This window comes from Medicago sativa, chromosome 1 (genome assembly GCF_051527215.1).
Source record: "Medicago sativa cultivar Bolivia chromosome 1, Bolivia_mono, whole genome shotgun sequence".
NCBI lineage: Eukaryota > Viridiplantae > Streptophyta > Magnoliopsida > Fabales > Fabaceae > Medicago > Medicago sativa.
Genome location: NC_140749.1, coordinates 36,738,105 through 36,754,111, shown reverse-complemented (window position 1 = coordinate 36,754,111; position 16,007 = coordinate 36,738,105). Strand labels below are relative to the sequence as shown.

General features: G+C 34.3%; 2 protein-coding genes and 1 pseudogene across 2 annotated transcripts; 1 reads left to right on the top strand and 2 right to left on the bottom strand.

Moving 5' to 3' along the window:
- Positions 1-2,291: 2,291 nt before the first annotated feature.
- LOC146954691 (protein trichome birefringence-like 36) lies at positions 2,292-5,840 on the top strand. Its single transcript, XM_085717729.1, has 5 exons — positions 2,292-2,633; positions 3,909-4,080; positions 4,160-4,341; positions 4,685-4,843; positions 5,073-5,840. Exons 1-5 carry the CDS (start codon positions 2,317-2,319, stop codon positions 5,368-5,370), a joined length of 1,128 nt encoding a protein of 375 aa, XP_085573855.1. The 5' UTR covers positions 2,292-2,316; the 3' UTR covers positions 5,371-5,840.
- A 722-nt stretch (positions 5,841-6,562) lies between these two features.
- LOC146954690 (zinc finger CCCH domain-containing protein 24-like) lies at positions 6,563-8,780 on the bottom strand (annotated as a pseudogene).
- Positions 8,781-10,993: 2,213 nt separating this feature from the next.
- On the bottom strand, positions 10,994-15,884 carry LOC146954689 (Radical SAM superfamily protein). Its single transcript, XM_085717752.1, has 7 exons — positions 15,404-15,884; positions 13,598-13,761; positions 12,909-12,999; positions 12,641-12,798; positions 11,882-12,053; positions 11,602-11,712; positions 10,994-11,371 (listed from the first exon to the last, which is right to left on the bottom strand). The coding sequence occupies exons 1-7, from the start codon at positions 15,788-15,790 to the stop codon at positions 11,285-11,287; spliced, it is 1,170 nt and encodes a 389-aa protein (XP_085573878.1). The 5' UTR covers positions 15,791-15,884; the 3' UTR covers positions 10,994-11,284.
- Positions 15,885-16,007: the final 123 nt, after the last annotated feature.

Sequence of the window (16,007 nt, the reverse complement as noted above, 5' to 3'; positions counted from 1 at the left end):
GCATTAAGCCCTCTTCTCTAAGGTCATAAAGGACCTGTCGGGCATTAAGCCCCCATCTCTAAGGTCATAAAGGACCTGTTGGGCATTGAGCCCCCATCTCTAAGGTCATAAAGGACCTGTCGGGCATTAATCCCCCATCTCTGACTATGCAATGACATAACTCTAATGCAATGACATAACTTTCGTACAACTTAGACAACTTCATGAACATCTATGACATCCTAACATCTTGACATTTTGACAACATAACATCTTGACAACTTGATGACTTCATAACGACTCGACGACTTAACAACTCTTATCATCTTAACGTCTTAACATCTTAACATCTTAGCATCTTGACAACATATGGATCACATAAATAATTCATGTCATATCATAATATGACAATATCAAATGATAATAAACAACGTCTTAAAACATCATATTCATCAATGATAAACAACTTCATATAACATCGTATTTAAACATCGACAATAATTCACTATGTATCTTTGTAAAAACATAATAAATTATCCACAACATATTTTCATGTCAAACCAAAGCTACTGGAAAGATATCACAAATATCAACAACTTTCATGTTTACAACAAAGATCAATTCAAAACAGAAACATATGAACAAAACGCAAAAACATGAAACAGAGAATGCTGTCACCGTGCAATTTTGCTAAGACATCCCTGTAGTATTTTCATCATAACTCAAAGACCAAACATCATTTTCACGTCAAACCAAAGCCACTAGGAAGCTAACAAAATTATCTAAAACTTTCATGTTTACGCCTAAGATCAATTCTGTACCGATCAATACCAGTTTTCATTTTAAATTCGGAAAAGTTGTGCTGAAAGTCCATAAAAATTCACTGTGACCTACGTGCAGTAATTTGACCATAACTCAAGTTCTATAAATCGTTTTGACGTGAGACCAACAGCATTAGAAAGCTAACATCCATACCTACAACTTTCGTGTTTACACCTAAGACCAATTCCACACCGATCAATACCAGTTTTAATATCAAAATTCGGGCAGAATGCAGATTTTCTTCAAGTTTCACCTAATCTCATGGTGCTAACCTCAAAACTACTTCCAATAATCATCCTATGGATTATCTAAGTTTTGTACACAATTTCTACATCAATTCAACAAGTTTTCATCATCTAATCATCAAATCTCTTTTAAAACCCTAATTCTCAAATTCTCACAAACTCTCCCCAACTTGTTAGATGTAATCTAATGATTTAACAACTTAATATTAATGCAAGATAGTCTCACCCTCACCTTAGATTAATTCATAAATCAGCAGCAGCGTTCTTCTTTTCTAAGGTATTCTCCTCCTATCTTGACTTTTCTCTTCTCTTCTCTTCTTTCTTGTTCTCATCTTTTCCAAAAAGCGGTTTTAGGTAAACTCTTTCCAACCTAAGCTTCTCTATTTATAATACTAAAATATTCTTCCCAAATCTATTTAGGCCCAACAACTTATTCTTCTTTCTATTCTAACCCCCAAATCCACTCACACTAATAATCCTCATATTCTAATAAATAATATTTCTCTACTAAATATATAATAATACACCAAATAACAAATATATATCTATAACAATTAACAAATATATTATGCTTCCTTCAAAAAAAAAATATTATGCTAGTAAATACCAACATATAACATAACAAAATATCACTCAACAAAATATATTAACTAAATTATAAAAAGACATCTAATCTCAACAAATCATATATCCCTCATATACATCATATAAATATATAAATATATTCTAAAACTAATTAAAATAATTAAATAAAAAGGTGGGCGTTACATCTTCCGCAATAGGAGTACTTATTACATAGTGGTCTTTAAAAAGAAGACCCTCCCATTATGAAAGGTCTTATGACACAAGATAGCAAGACTTTTAAAGCAGAGATGTGTTATTTGAACAATCATTAGTGTGACAACTTTTAAGATAACTATAAATTTACAATGAAATATAGATATTGACATGAAAACCAAAATAATATAGAACGACAGTAAAAATATAATATCTCTATAAAAAAAAAGTTGTCACAAATGCTGTCCAAAAAGTTACAACAAATACATTGTTTACAAATACCATTTCTTTTAGAAAAATACTCTAGTATCAATTACTGCATTGTCGGGCAACAAGTACAAGTAACATAACATATGTGTATGGTCCACACTCCACACACCACCCCGCAAATCATGCCTTGATGAAACACTTTACTTCCAACACCAACCCTTTTCACTCTACATAACCCTACTCTTCCTTAACTCACTCACTTCACACTCCCTTAGCTTCTTCCATGGCAACACCTATGACTCATTTTCTTTCTCTTTTCTTGTTGTTCAACTTCTTCCACTGCACATTATCTCTTCTGGACCCACAAGATGATGTTGGCTTTCTAGTTGAACCTGATGATGTTAACATTGTCCAAAACAATAGAGAATCTAGCAAGAGATGTGACTTTTCTGTTGGAAAATGGGTTTATGATGAATCTTACCCTCTTTATGATCCTAACTGCCCTTATCTTAGTACTGCAGTTACTTGTCAAAAGAATGGGAGGCCAGATTCTGATTATGAGAAGTGGAAGTGGAAGCCAAGTGGTTGCTCCATCCCAAGGTCTGTTCACATTGCCACCTTTTTGTTTTTTCTACACACTCTCATTTACTCAATATTTATTTATTTATTTATCATTTTTTTTTTTATATTTAGTATATATATGATCCATCTTTTTTATGCACAGAAAATTAAAATTTGAGAAATGTTAACGTGTGCTCTTAGTGGATTTGTTAATAAGTCCAAAATATAAATTTTATCTAAGGAATAATGCATTTAATAAAATAAAACTTTAAAAAACAATTTTTTTACAAAATTTGTCAATTTTTTTTTTTAATTTTTAACAGGTGTCCTCAGAGCACTTAAAATTTCAATAGTAGTCCTGCATCCATTTAATTGATAAACAAAGTTTACTAATCAAACATAGCCTAATGATATTGATTTGAGATCTTAGAGTGTGCTTTTCTTAAGGTCTTAGTTTGATACCTTCTGTATCAATTTCGGTGGACTAGTTATATAGAGATTTGATTTGACTTTAAATGGGCCCCCACAAGTGAACAATGAGATTAGATCTCTCGAATTAGTCGGTCTTTAGGCCGGATATTGAGTTCTAAAAAAAACATGGTTGGACTTTTTAGTTAATTAATTTGAGTATTTACCTTGACACAAGTAGTCATAGTATATTCTAGATTTTTTAGGGGAATATATTCTAGATTTATCATTCAAATTTGTGGTACTTTTGTCACTTTTTTATTTTTGTCAATGCTTGTTTTTTATCAACTCTGAGTAGGGGAGTGGAATGTGGGATGTTACTATGTCATTCCAACCCTCCATTGATCTCAGATTTTAATCCCATCTCCTATATGCATAACTTCCATAGTCATGGTTTTTGTGTTATTGTAATTTGTACGGATATGGTAAGCTTGTGGATGATGAGTTTTTGAATGGAGTAGATGATCTAATTCATCCCTGAAATTGTAAGTGTTAGTCATTTTAGTCCCCAAATTTCATGAAAAGGCAACTATGTCTGCTAAGTTGTATGAGCTAGACGTCACATCATTGCGAAGTCACAACTCACAAGGACCATTTTGGCTGAAAATATTTGTGGATTCTTATTAATGTGGTTAAATTGAAGAAAGACTATTTTTCTAGCAATTAAACCACCTTCCATTTTACTTATTTTAAGAACTATAAATGACTGATGTTCACGATTTCATGACTTAAGCGACCGACATTTACAATTTCAAGAACCAAATTTGTATTTAAGTAAATGAATTTCAACACTTTGGTATGAATAAACTCCTGCTTGTAAACTTAACTAGCTTATTACCTCTGTAGGTTTGATGCACTAAGGTTTCTTGGAAAAATGAGAAGGAAGAGAATCATGTTGGTGGGTGATTCAATAATGAGAAATCAGTGGGAATCTTTAGTATGCTTAGTACAAGGTGTAATACCAACTGGTAGAAAAAGGGTGACCTACCATGGACCTGCAATGGCCTTCCATTCAATGGTAATGAAGACATTCATCAAACACATTTTCTTTTCTTCCTTCCTTTGTAAATTATTGACATCACAGTTTTCTCTGGTAGGATTTTGAGACATCAATTGAGTTTTTATGGGCACCATTGTTAGTTGAACTGAAGAAAAGTCCAGAAAACAAGAGAGTCTTACATTTGGATTTGATCGAGGAGAATGCAAAGTATTGGAGAGGAGTTGATATCCTTGTATTTGATTCAGCTCAGTGGTGGACTCACTCCGATAAAACAAGCTCGTAAGGAAGATTCTTTGTCAATTAATATTCCACCTTCTCTTCATATCATCCCATTTTCTTAATTTCCCTCGTAGGACAAACTACTTAATTCAACATTTATAGCATAAGCGTTTATCATTTAAGTAATTATGTAAAAGATATTTTTGCAACAAAAAATAAAATTAAGTCAAATTGTTTTTATATAAGTTGTTTTCATAAACTATCTTAGAAAGCTTATGGGAATAAGCCAAAATCAGCTTACGGACATGGGATAAGTTGCTTCACTAAACTTTTTAAAAGAGGCTTAAGCTTAAATTTTGAATAAATGCTTCACATTTATATGCTTCTTTCTTGACTAATACAGGTGGGATTACTACAAGGAGGGAAATAATCTGATAAAAAACATGACTCTTATGGTTGCTTATCAAAAAGGACTGAGTACATGGGCAAGGTGGGTGGATCTAAATCTAAACCCTCAAAAAACCAAAGTCATCTTCAGAAGCATGTCACCTAGGCATAACAGGTACTATATATACTTTTTTATGCCTAAAACTTGTTTATCTTTGTCTATACAATAACAACCAAGTCTTACATCTCACTAAGTGAAGTTGATTACATGGATCAAATGACACCATAATATTTTATCGGAAATCATGTTTATAGCCAAACCAACCATTGAGCTCTAAATCTTAACAGTTTTTCGCCTATGATTTTGTTTTTGGCATTCTCTAGCGATTGGGTTTTTTATGCAGGGAAAATGGTTCGAAATGCGACAATCAGAAACAACCTCTACCATTTTTCAGCCTTCAACAACATGCTCCTGAACCTTTAGTAGTGCTCCAAGGAGTGCTGAAGAAAATGAGATTTCCGGTATACCTGCAAGATATTACGACAATGACTGCCTTACGCAGAGATGGACATCCTTCAGTGTATAGGAAGGCAAGCAGCCAAGATGAGAAACAAAGAATAGGCCATTCCTCTGATTGCAGTCATTGGTGCCTCCCTGGTGTGCCTGATATTTGGAATGAGATGTTGAGTGCGCTGCTTTGACTGTAAATGTAATAGAATTTAATATCGTAATTAGGTCCTGAACTAATATACTTTTTGTAATTAGGTCCTCTTAGTCAACTGTTAGTCAACATGTAACGGAAGGACCTAAAGTTGGCAGCATTGTAACCATATAGGATAAGTATGATTTTGTTTTCAATCATCAACTTTCTTGCGTAAAGATGAACGTGAAATCAACATGGAGGATTTCATTAGAAAAAGTTGGTGGAGGTGTCAAAGCCGCAGTCTGGTTTTTGTATCTTGGATTCTGCAACTTGGTTGGCGTTCTGCTGTGGTGCTGGTGTGGTTTTGTTTCTGCAGAAAGTAGTGCCAGTTTTGGTTCAATACCTCCTTTGTTTGGTGGAACTCTTCTGTGTAGGTGGAGGGGGCTTTGGTGTGTGGTTTTCTGTTTCCCATGTGAGTCTATTATCAGTTTACTAAGTTGCATCAAATATTGTCTTAAAAAGGAGATATATTTGTCTGGTCAGAACCTATATAAAATCCATTTAGACTAGAAATATAAATGAAAAGGTATAAAATAAATAAATAATATATATTTTTGAAATAATTTAATGATATGTATTTATGAATGTGTATCTAAATGATGTTAAGAAGTCAAACTAGTCAACTAAAATTGCCATCAGAAAGAATTGAATCTGACACCTTGAGAGGAGTATGAGCGTACTCCAAGGTCCTAAGCCAACACAAAGTGGATTCTTCCTTAAAAAATAAACACAAGGTGGATTCTACTTAAGGAGTTCAAGTCCCTCACTACGAGAACAAATTCATCATTGGTTTTGAATTCAACTTTTAATTAAATTCTAGTTTATACGAGGTGATTAATATCAATCATGAAGAATAGATAAATAGTTGATAACGTAGCACATAACAAATCATAAACTTATTGTAATAGAACTTTCAATTTTTCTCACTTTCCGCACTTAATATGAGTGAGTCTAGCCAATAAGCTACTTCACGAATAAAAAGAATATAAAGAGGCACGGACAACCGGAGAAAAAACATGAAATCAATTAAAACTATTTTCTTTTGTTGTTTTTTAAACCATCCAGCTTTCTTCAAAGGAAAGGGAAATAAAATGGAAAAAGGAAGAATCCTGGAAATGGGGCGTTAATGCCTATTGAATACCTAGAAAAATTAAAGACCTAGAAAAATATTGAATGAAAAACTATTATTCATGGAAAAATAGATATGATTCATGAACTCAGTAGCAAACCCTGCTTCCATCACTACTTCTCTTCTTTGTTGTCTTCTTTCAAACAATTCCACCAAAAGAATATGTAGCTTAAAAGCTTAAATAACTATATCAATAAGATATGAAGTGTCAAATTAACTTAAACTATAAGCTGATCCAGTTTCATTTGCTCAAGCCAAGCTCCTAAAACCGAACGAACGATCAATAGATTAAATTTGCGAATTGGAATTCAATCTACCAGAAGATGCAAACTTCTCTGTAATCGTCTCAGGTGGGGAATTCTTTTGTAGGACTTGGGCCCATGATATATCAGGCTCTTCTTTCCCAATGATTTTATGTTCGAATGAGGATGCATTGTGCATTTGGCGACTTAGTTCGTCTCCATTTACCGACCAATCAGATATCTCATTAGGAGATCCCAAATAAGACCATGGGTCCGTAGGTGATCCAGCAACTGAGGAAGGGATTTTGTAACCAAGTTCCCTAGAACTAACACTCTGTAGCTGTTGCTGCTGTTTCTCGCAATGAGGAAATGCAGACATTTGAGGGCTCAGTGGGGAGATTGGTTCAAGCCTCCTAGGTGACATGCTACCGCATGAAGGGACACCAAATGAAGCTTGTAAAAGACGATGCTCATCATTCTTTGGAGAAAGCATATTAGTATTTGAAGGCGATAACATATGTTGAAGTTGTTTAAGCTCATTCGTAGCAGCCGATTTATGTGAAGGGGAAAAAACAGAAGCCATTGCTGGGTCAGAATACCTAGGAGATGACAAAATTTCCGCAGAAAAGAGGTCTTCAAGATTTGATGGAGTTAGTGCCTTAGACCGACAAGAACTAGGACCGGGTTGTGAGAAACAGCTCAAGTCATTCATAAGGTGCTGCTGCCCATCCAAATAGCTCAGCATATTGAAGTCTTCAGGCTGAATGTTGCCAGCGCGGAGAGAAGATTCCAACCGACTAGATTGAAAATTGCTTCCTAGAACATTTTGCTGTGCCCAAGCAGCACTTGAGAATGAGATGCCATTTCCAGGAGGGGGCATAGGCTGGGAAAAATTAGATGGATGGAAGGAAGAGACTGACGGGGGTGAACCGACCAAAAGATTCATTGCAGCAGCCAAGTCCATCGCATTAAAATCAGATGCAGATGAAAGTGGTGAAGGAACGCCAGATCCAGTTAACGAAGGCAGTGGCCTCAATTCCTTTTCATCGTGTGCGAAAAAACACACCTTTTTGTTACAACTAGGCCTATCTTTACAGAGTCGTGTTCGATACTGATCTGGGTGTAGCCAGCACTCGAATATTCCATGAGCATATTCACACTTATCTCCATGCCTACAAGCCCCTTTCCTGAATTCAGGGCAAGGCATGCAGCTGTAAGAGAACCTCCTAAGGTCTCTCCTCCGAGCCTTCTCTCCGGGATGCACATATGGACACTCAGTCCAATCATGAGATTGTGAACGGGAACAACGAAGGACCTTGAAAGAAAACATCCGAAATTCATCGCTTGCATACATGCTGTTTTTTATACCAGGAAATGATGGATCAACTGGATACTGTTTATTCTCGGTAAATTTCGAATCCACCACAGGAGAAGGTGGTGACACTGAAGGAGGGTATGGCAAAGACATTCCATTTTCAAGCAAACCAGAACTAGAAGAATCAACAGATGCTGAAATAGAGAAATCACCAACAGATCTATTATCAGAGGCATTATCCAAAAGAAGTGTCTCAAGAACTACTTTCAAGCCTTGCATATTAGGACGAACAACAAGGACATCAACAGGACGATTTCCATTTTTATTGACACAACTTACATTTGCACCCGCGGATATAAGAATCCTCACAGCATCAACAACATTAGCAGACTCACCAGAAGCAGCACAGTGAAGGGCAGTACTTTTGTTCGCCAAGCAAGCAAAATTCACATCAACCTCCGGATAGGAGAGTATAACCTTCATAACATCAATACTACCATAAGTGGCAGCAACCATCAAAGGAGTTTTGTGTTCAAGAACAATATCCGTAGAGCCATTTTGTCGACCGTACCAAATTCCCGCCTCATTAATCGAAGAAGCTCCTTCTTTGTCTAAAAGAAGCTTAAAACCTTCAGAGTCATTGTGAGAAGCAAGTACCAGTAAACTTGGAAAAGAGTCTTTAATATTAACAGCTAGTGTTTCCATATCCTTGAAAGTTGAAACTTCTATAGTTAACTGGACACAAACAAACCATAAAAGAATCAGCTATGCTATTAGAACATCGATCAAAATACTCAAATCGGATGTGACACTGTATGTATTTATCTCCGTCACTCTTACTTTTTATCTTCTACACTTTCCACACAATTTTAAATTACGCACAAAAAAATCATAGGACACACATCAATATTTCCATGTCGAAACATAATTTTTTTTCAAAAACAAATTAGGAACTTGTATCTAAGCCTTTGAAAAATGAGATTTCATGACCAATGTGTATTAAGTTACCGCTTTTAGATTATATAACAGATTTTTCAAACAATTCAACAAAATAGTACATGATTTATTATATACTTTTATACACATTTTATAAGTTCTCAACAAAAGATGGAGCCAAATATGCTAGAAAAAATTAACCCTGAATTTCCACAAGCAAACTATATATTATCATGCTATAAAAGAAACATTAATACCAAATTATTCAATAAAAATACACGCATCAAAGTATTAACAAAACAAATTATACAGACAAATAAAAAGCTTCTTAAATTAGTAGGACAAAATCACGAAACAGGACGAAATAGCTGTATTATTTGAATAAAAAAAATTACATGATCTGTATACACCTTTTAAACATATCTGTGAACTTCTCATAAATATAACTATATGGCTGTGTTTGATTTTCTAAAAAAGCAAAAGTCTGAACAATTTTTTTGTACTTTATTTGATTTAGAAACTATAAACTGATCATATTGATTTAGAAACTATAAACTGCTCATAGGACTGTACAAAACAAATATCAGAGACACGACAAGAATTGAGTTCTATAATGTGTCATGTTATGTCTTGTTACGTATGCGTTTCAACAAGCAAATATTATAATGCTATACAACATAAACATTGATATATAAAATAAAATTATTCAACAAAATAAAAATAAATCACAATATAGCACAAACAACACACGAGGAATCATCATTCATCAATAGAATTAAGACTAAAAAAATGATCAAAGTATGAATGATTATTACCGGTAACCGATGGAGAAGATGACGATCGTCTTCGAAGACCAAAAGAACTATATATGATCGGAGTAAGAAGTGTATGAAACAATGAGATGTGGAAGAGAGAAGGGTTAGGTTTTGATAGTGATGAAACGTTGAGAGCTAGAGAGTAATGTTTTATAGTTCAGAAATTGAAATGGAAATGGAAATGTTCCAAAATTTCGGGGGAATTTATATGCAAAAAAATTGGAGTGATGAAATATTGCTGAGTCAATGTGAAGTCATTTGAGTCAGTGTGGCATGTAGTGCGTGTGCCAATGATTGGAATGAGCAAGGACATGAGTCAATTGTGGGAGTTAAATCCAGAATGAAAATATTCTTCATTATTACTAGTACATCGAAATATGGAAGATATTAAATTTAGTACATCAAATATGGAAGATATTAAATTGCCAATTATGCAATTAGTACTCCATCAAACAATTTTTATGTATTGACGTGTAATAAAAATTACACGTGCATCCAACTAATTAGACTAGATCAAGTAGATAGGTATTTATAAATATATTTTAGGAAACGGCCTAAAAAAGTGGCACAATGAAGTATTTGATGCATGCGTGAAAATATTACATCGTTTCTATATACAAATTAAATTTATTTATTAATTAGACGGTATAATTGAAAGAAAAAAAAGGAATTTAATTAACATACTTTGTTCTACCAATAATATGTTTTGTTTTTAAAGAATCCAATGATATGTTGTGATCATGTAAATTAATAAATATGAAACATGTTAGTTGTTATACTCATTAATTTGATATGACAACACTTCATATATATAAAATAAGGAGAATGATAAACGGTGTCCTCAAGACCCAATAAAATAATTGTATATTGATAGAGCTCATAAAAATAAGATATAAGTTGTGAGAAAGTGATTGTTACGAAACATGTAGTTTTTTATCAAATGAAATGAGGTTATAAGACATAAATTATAAGCTATAAACTCAAAAACATGCCTTACCAATTAGACCCCTAGTGTTGCCCCACTTATTCTAAGTTATTTGCTCTACTCTTAATACTTCTATTTTGCCATTTAAAAAAACACATGATATGAGTAGTAAGTGTGACAAATATTAAATAGTTTACAACATGTTCTCTGTTTAAGTCTATTCACTATTATCGTATTGAAAGAAAGAAAAAAAAACAATGACTTAAACAAAAAAAATTAGACAGGGAATATTAAATAGTTTACAATATGTGATAATAAATTAGGGAATATTGATTCTACCAAAAAAAAAAAAATTAGGGAATATTGAATATAATTTCTCACTGCAACAAATTCGTTCATATAATTGACAAAAAATGTGGATATCTTTGCTCCAAAGAAATGGAAGACACCTGTATAGCTAAGCATCTTTCTGCGCAGTAATTGTACAAGCAACAAAAAATCTCACCATCTCTTGCTGCTTGCTATATATCCATAATCACACAGTAAAGAATTACAACAATGAGCCATCTGCATTCTTGGCACTTTCTCTTACCATTGTCTGCACAAAGAGCTCCCCAGCTCGGTATGAAGATCGTACCTGCACAACACAAGTATAGTGCTCACAATCAAAATGACGAAAGTTTAATGATATGACGATATGATCAAGAAATCTATCCAAGAGGACAGTTAGAGGTACAGTGCACATTGTTTCAGTCCATATAGGCAGATTTGTTGTTTAATCGCACAAGATTCGTAAGCTATTGTTAATAAGACATATACCAAAAGAAGGGGTGCAATGATATTTTAATGGGTCTGTTAAGAGCTTACCAGTGGGCCGCTGGCTACATAACGAAAACCGATAGACTCTCCATATTCTTTCCAGAAATCAAACTTCTCAGGCGTAACATACTCTTTGACTGTCAAGTGCAAGGGAGTCGGCTACAACAATAACAACAATAACATTTATATTAAATTATATCCCTCAGCAATGTGGTCATAGATTAGATTAAACATGCAATATATAGTAAGATCGTGTGAATGATTAGCATCATCTGTAACCATGGACTGAATTTTCAAGTTCATTTTCTAAGGTTTATGAGAAGCTAACCTGCAAATACTGACCAAGAGTCAGAATATCCACATTTATGGCCCTTAAATCCATCATTGTTTCCTTCACCTCCTCATCGGATTCGCCAAGGCCTAGCATTATCGAAGATTTCGTTATCATACCCTCCTTACTTTGTTTTGCATGGTTTAGAACAGCCAAGCTTTGTTCATACCTGCAACAATACTACACATAAGAAATGGAGCTAATGATGATTCGGAATGGAGAAAAACATGCCTACAAAAACATAATGTAAGTTTTGAATCATGTTCCCTTATACTAGTAGAGAAATAATTGAACAAACCACAATCAATAGGCTTCCCTACTTAACAAGTGGACAAAGAAGATATAAAGAATTAGAAAATCCAGTTGAAAATTGAATATGATATGCAAAACTAATTTATGAATTTTTCTGTTGAAGTTTTAATACATTTAGTCTGTGATATCTTATTTTCTAAATTGCCTCATATTATCATTTTATACAAACTAGTTATCACATTCAAAGTGGCCCTCATGAAAGGCTGATGTAAGTTCACAATACATAATGAAGTAATGCACATTTTAAAATTTATTTATTATCATTTCATACATTACAAATATAAATTTAAATTATTATTTGGTACTGAAATTAAAAAATTCTCCTGGAAATATTTATTTTCTTACTTATTTATTCTAATTTGAATAGCTTTTATTTTGCTTTTGAGTAGGTACCAACATTTTAGGGTTCTCCGACAAAGTAGTTGAATCAGCGATGCAACTTACCCAGCCCTGGGATCTCTAACAATTCGTTGGAGCCGTTTGACTGTTTCAATGTTGTGAGCAAAAACATCTAAACCTGAGTGAACCAGAGTTTCTACAGCCTTAAGATCACCCCGAAAATCAGAGGTTAAACACTCAACCATGATTTCAGGTTTGATATTCTGCAAAAGTAATCAAAAAAGATTATGCTCGAACTTCTAAGTACTCACAATTTGCATTATATACCTTCTGTAAATGCATCTTTAAACAATAGAACTATATATCAATGCACCTTCATAGCTTTCACAGTTTGTGCAAAATGCCCACTTCCTCCATCAGGTATATCATCGCGGTCCACACTTGTTATGACAATATAATCCACGCTGAAAATTCAGGAACTTGCAAGTAAGTAATAGGGGATTACAGCAAACAAACTCAACCAAGCCTTATTTCATTAGGTGAGATCAGTTATATGGACCAAATGAATGCCATTAACAGGGAATTAGATGAGAGAAAATTGGCAAGTAGAATTTCATATAGCGGTGCTCTATGTAAGAATGAAAGTTGCACAATGTGCATGTGTGCGTTCTGAATGAAACAAAAACCATCAAGGTGATTTCTTTAGAGCTTATCTAGTTCAGATTTTCATCAGTATCATACAAATTACTAAAATATTTTGGACAATGTGAAACAAAAACCATGTTAGATTTTTATTGTAATGTCTTAAATTATTCACTTGTTGACCTATTCAAAAGCATATGCCCGCTAGTTTATGTAAAGGTCTATTAGTCTTAACTCTTGAAAAATAAGTCAAGACTTTGTCTTACAAGATCCTTGTGTTTGGGAAACATGTCAGGCCCATTTAAGACAAAGTTTGGGTTGGCTTATTTGTACCCCTACACATGAATAAATGTGTTGTCCATGTGCAGATTGTTAAATTATTCTGCAACTCAATATACTATATTAATGTGATATACGCACCCCCAACTGGCAATGGCCTTGGCAGTATTTTCCGGTTCCATAGGATCGGGAGGAGCTGGGTTTCTGCTGGTCTTCACAGCACAAAATCTACATCCACGAGTGCATGTGTCCCCGAGAACCATGATTGTAGCAGTTGCAATACCATCATCGCCTCCATTCCAACACTGTCCATCAGAAGGTAAAGGTCTCAACAATATAGATAAGAAACATAATATTTGTTTCTGTTTTTCTTCATTGAGCTATCCTTTAGCATGTTTGATTACTTATTGAGTCTAACCATGGCACTCAACAAAAAACTAGTCTAATCATGGTACACAAAACCCAATATCAATATCTATTAATCCGTGGTTTACTACAACTACAAGCAGAAGGATTGCTGTCTAAAACTCCCACCAACCTAGTGAAGAACATGACCAAAATAAAATAAAAATACAAAATTGTGTTAAATGGCAGTGTTTTCAAACACAGATAGCAGTGAATAGCGCATTGTTAAAATTTCGCTACACTAGTGCTAATGGCGCCACTACAGCTGCTATTTGACAATACTTTGTACTAAATAGCATATTGTTAAACAATAGCGGTGTATCAGATTCTGATGTATCCAAATTCCACTATACTATAGCAGTATAGCACCACTAAATGTTAAATATATAATATAATTAAAAGCAGTCATAGCATAAAGCTATAATCAAATATTTAATAAAACCAATGTAGGCTCTCTAAGTTAAATTGGCTCTCTGTTTAGTAAGTCCAGCTTGCTTTTACCGTCCGATCTGTTCTGATCTTGCACTGATGTAGGTGTTTCAGCTCTACATAGGAGTGGATTGGTGTATATTAGGAATGTTACAGTGTACTATGATGGAGGTTGGGTATTAATGTCAGTTTTTTTTTTCCTTTTCTCTACTGATATGCATGCGTGATTGTGTGTATAGGTGTGGTGGGGGCTCTCTTCTTTTCTCCTAGTGTTATGCAGGTTATACGTGTGTGATGTATGTGTCAGAGGGTAGGTGTTTTGGTTTTGGTTAATTGGATTTAGGGCCTATGGTTTTGATGTGTTTAGCACTCTTAACCATAGAATTTTGCTTGATCTGTCCGGTTGTCTAGCACATGATAGTGCATACCCTCTACAAACTTTCATAGAAGGTGCGTAGATAGAGTGTGTCGACCTTGACGCTGTATCAAACGCCTTATTCAATAAAATAATAACTACTATTTATAAAAAAGGGAAATGTTAACTAGTGCCCTCGGGGCACTACCCTAAACCCTATAAAAAATAATGTAGGCTCTCTATATCACCGGTAACCCCTAAGTTATTATCAAATATTAAAGTGTGTAAATGCTCATACCAATAACACTCACAAAGACGCTAAAACACCGACACATAGACACTAATAATAATTTTAAGAAATAAAAGTTGTTGAATATAATTAAAAGTGTTGATCTCGTGACACCGAGACAACATGACACAAGTTGGACACCAAACACGCTTTCAATGTGAAGTGTCGTTCATTGCTACATATCTAAACGCCATTATCTATAACTTTGTGGTTTGTTCCCCTAAATTACTTGCTAAGCAACCCATCACATAAAAAACTGCATAAAAGGGAAAGATACAAGTAACTTATATGAATCAAAATGAAGCAGAAATTACCTATGTCAAAAATCTAATTTTGAATTAACCCACTAACCGAACTCAAATTTCAACAAACTCATATCAAAAACCAAAATTTCAACAAACCCATTTCATAAAAAACTAAAATTTCAATAAATAGCAACCACTTAACAAAAAGAGAGGAAAAAAAATACCTCTCCAATATTGGGGCACTGAGCTTCCTCACAAACAGTGTTAAGCTTCAACTGAGAGATAGATTCCTTAATCTTCGAAAATCTTTCACCTTGAGGAGCTTTCTGTCTCAACCACGCAGGTTTTTTCACATTCGGGTCTCTTCCTGTGAATGGACCCAACCCACCTGGGTAAGGTCCATTCCTGTTCTCTGATTCCATCAGCTTCGACATCGCCGACACCGACAGAGGCTGTTGTTGCGGTGAGACAACAACCTCGGAATGTGAAAGTGATGGATCGTTGGCTTGGCATCGAAGTGTGAAAGTAAAAGAGGAAGGTTTTGTGGTTTTATGAAATGGGTTTGAGGTGAAGGAGAAAGAACAAGGTTGGAGAAGTGATTGATGAAACATTGTGAAGAAAAAAGAACAAGGTTGGTTCTGTTCAATCGTGTTCACATTTTGCAGTTGTTGTTTGTAGAAGTGTTTTGTTGAAACAACTTTGGTTCCTCCGAAGACAACAAAAAAATAATTGTCTTATTAAAAAAAACAGAGAAGAAAGGAATTGACAACTTTGCCCTTGTCAACAATTAGGTTTATGGACTCATACTTAATTTTTTGTTTTAATTTG

Coding starts and splice junctions, on each gene's coding strand:
- LOC146954691 (XM_085717729.1), top strand. CDS start 2,317: ATGGCAACACCTATGACTCATTTTCTTTCTCTTTTCTTGTTGTTCAAC. Junction 2,634..3,908: donor AGTGGTTGCTCCATCCCAAG/GTCTGTTCACAT, acceptor TTACCTCTGTAG/GTTTGATGCACTAAGGTTTC. Junction 4,844..5,072: donor ATGTCACCTAGGCATAACAG/GTACTATATATA, acceptor TTTTTTATGCAG/GGAAAATGGTTCGAAATGCG.
- LOC146954689 (XM_085717752.1), bottom strand. CDS start 15,790: ATGTTTCATCAATCACTTCTCCAACCTTGTTCTTTCTCCTTCACCTCA. Junction 13,000..13,597: donor AAGGCCATTGCCAGTTGGGG/GTGCGTATATCA, acceptor CTGAATTTTCAG/CGTGGATTATATTGTCATAA. Junction 12,054..12,640: donor GTTAGAGATCCCAGGGCTGG/GTAAGTTGCATC, acceptor GTATTGTTGCAG/GTATGAACAAAGCTTGGCTG.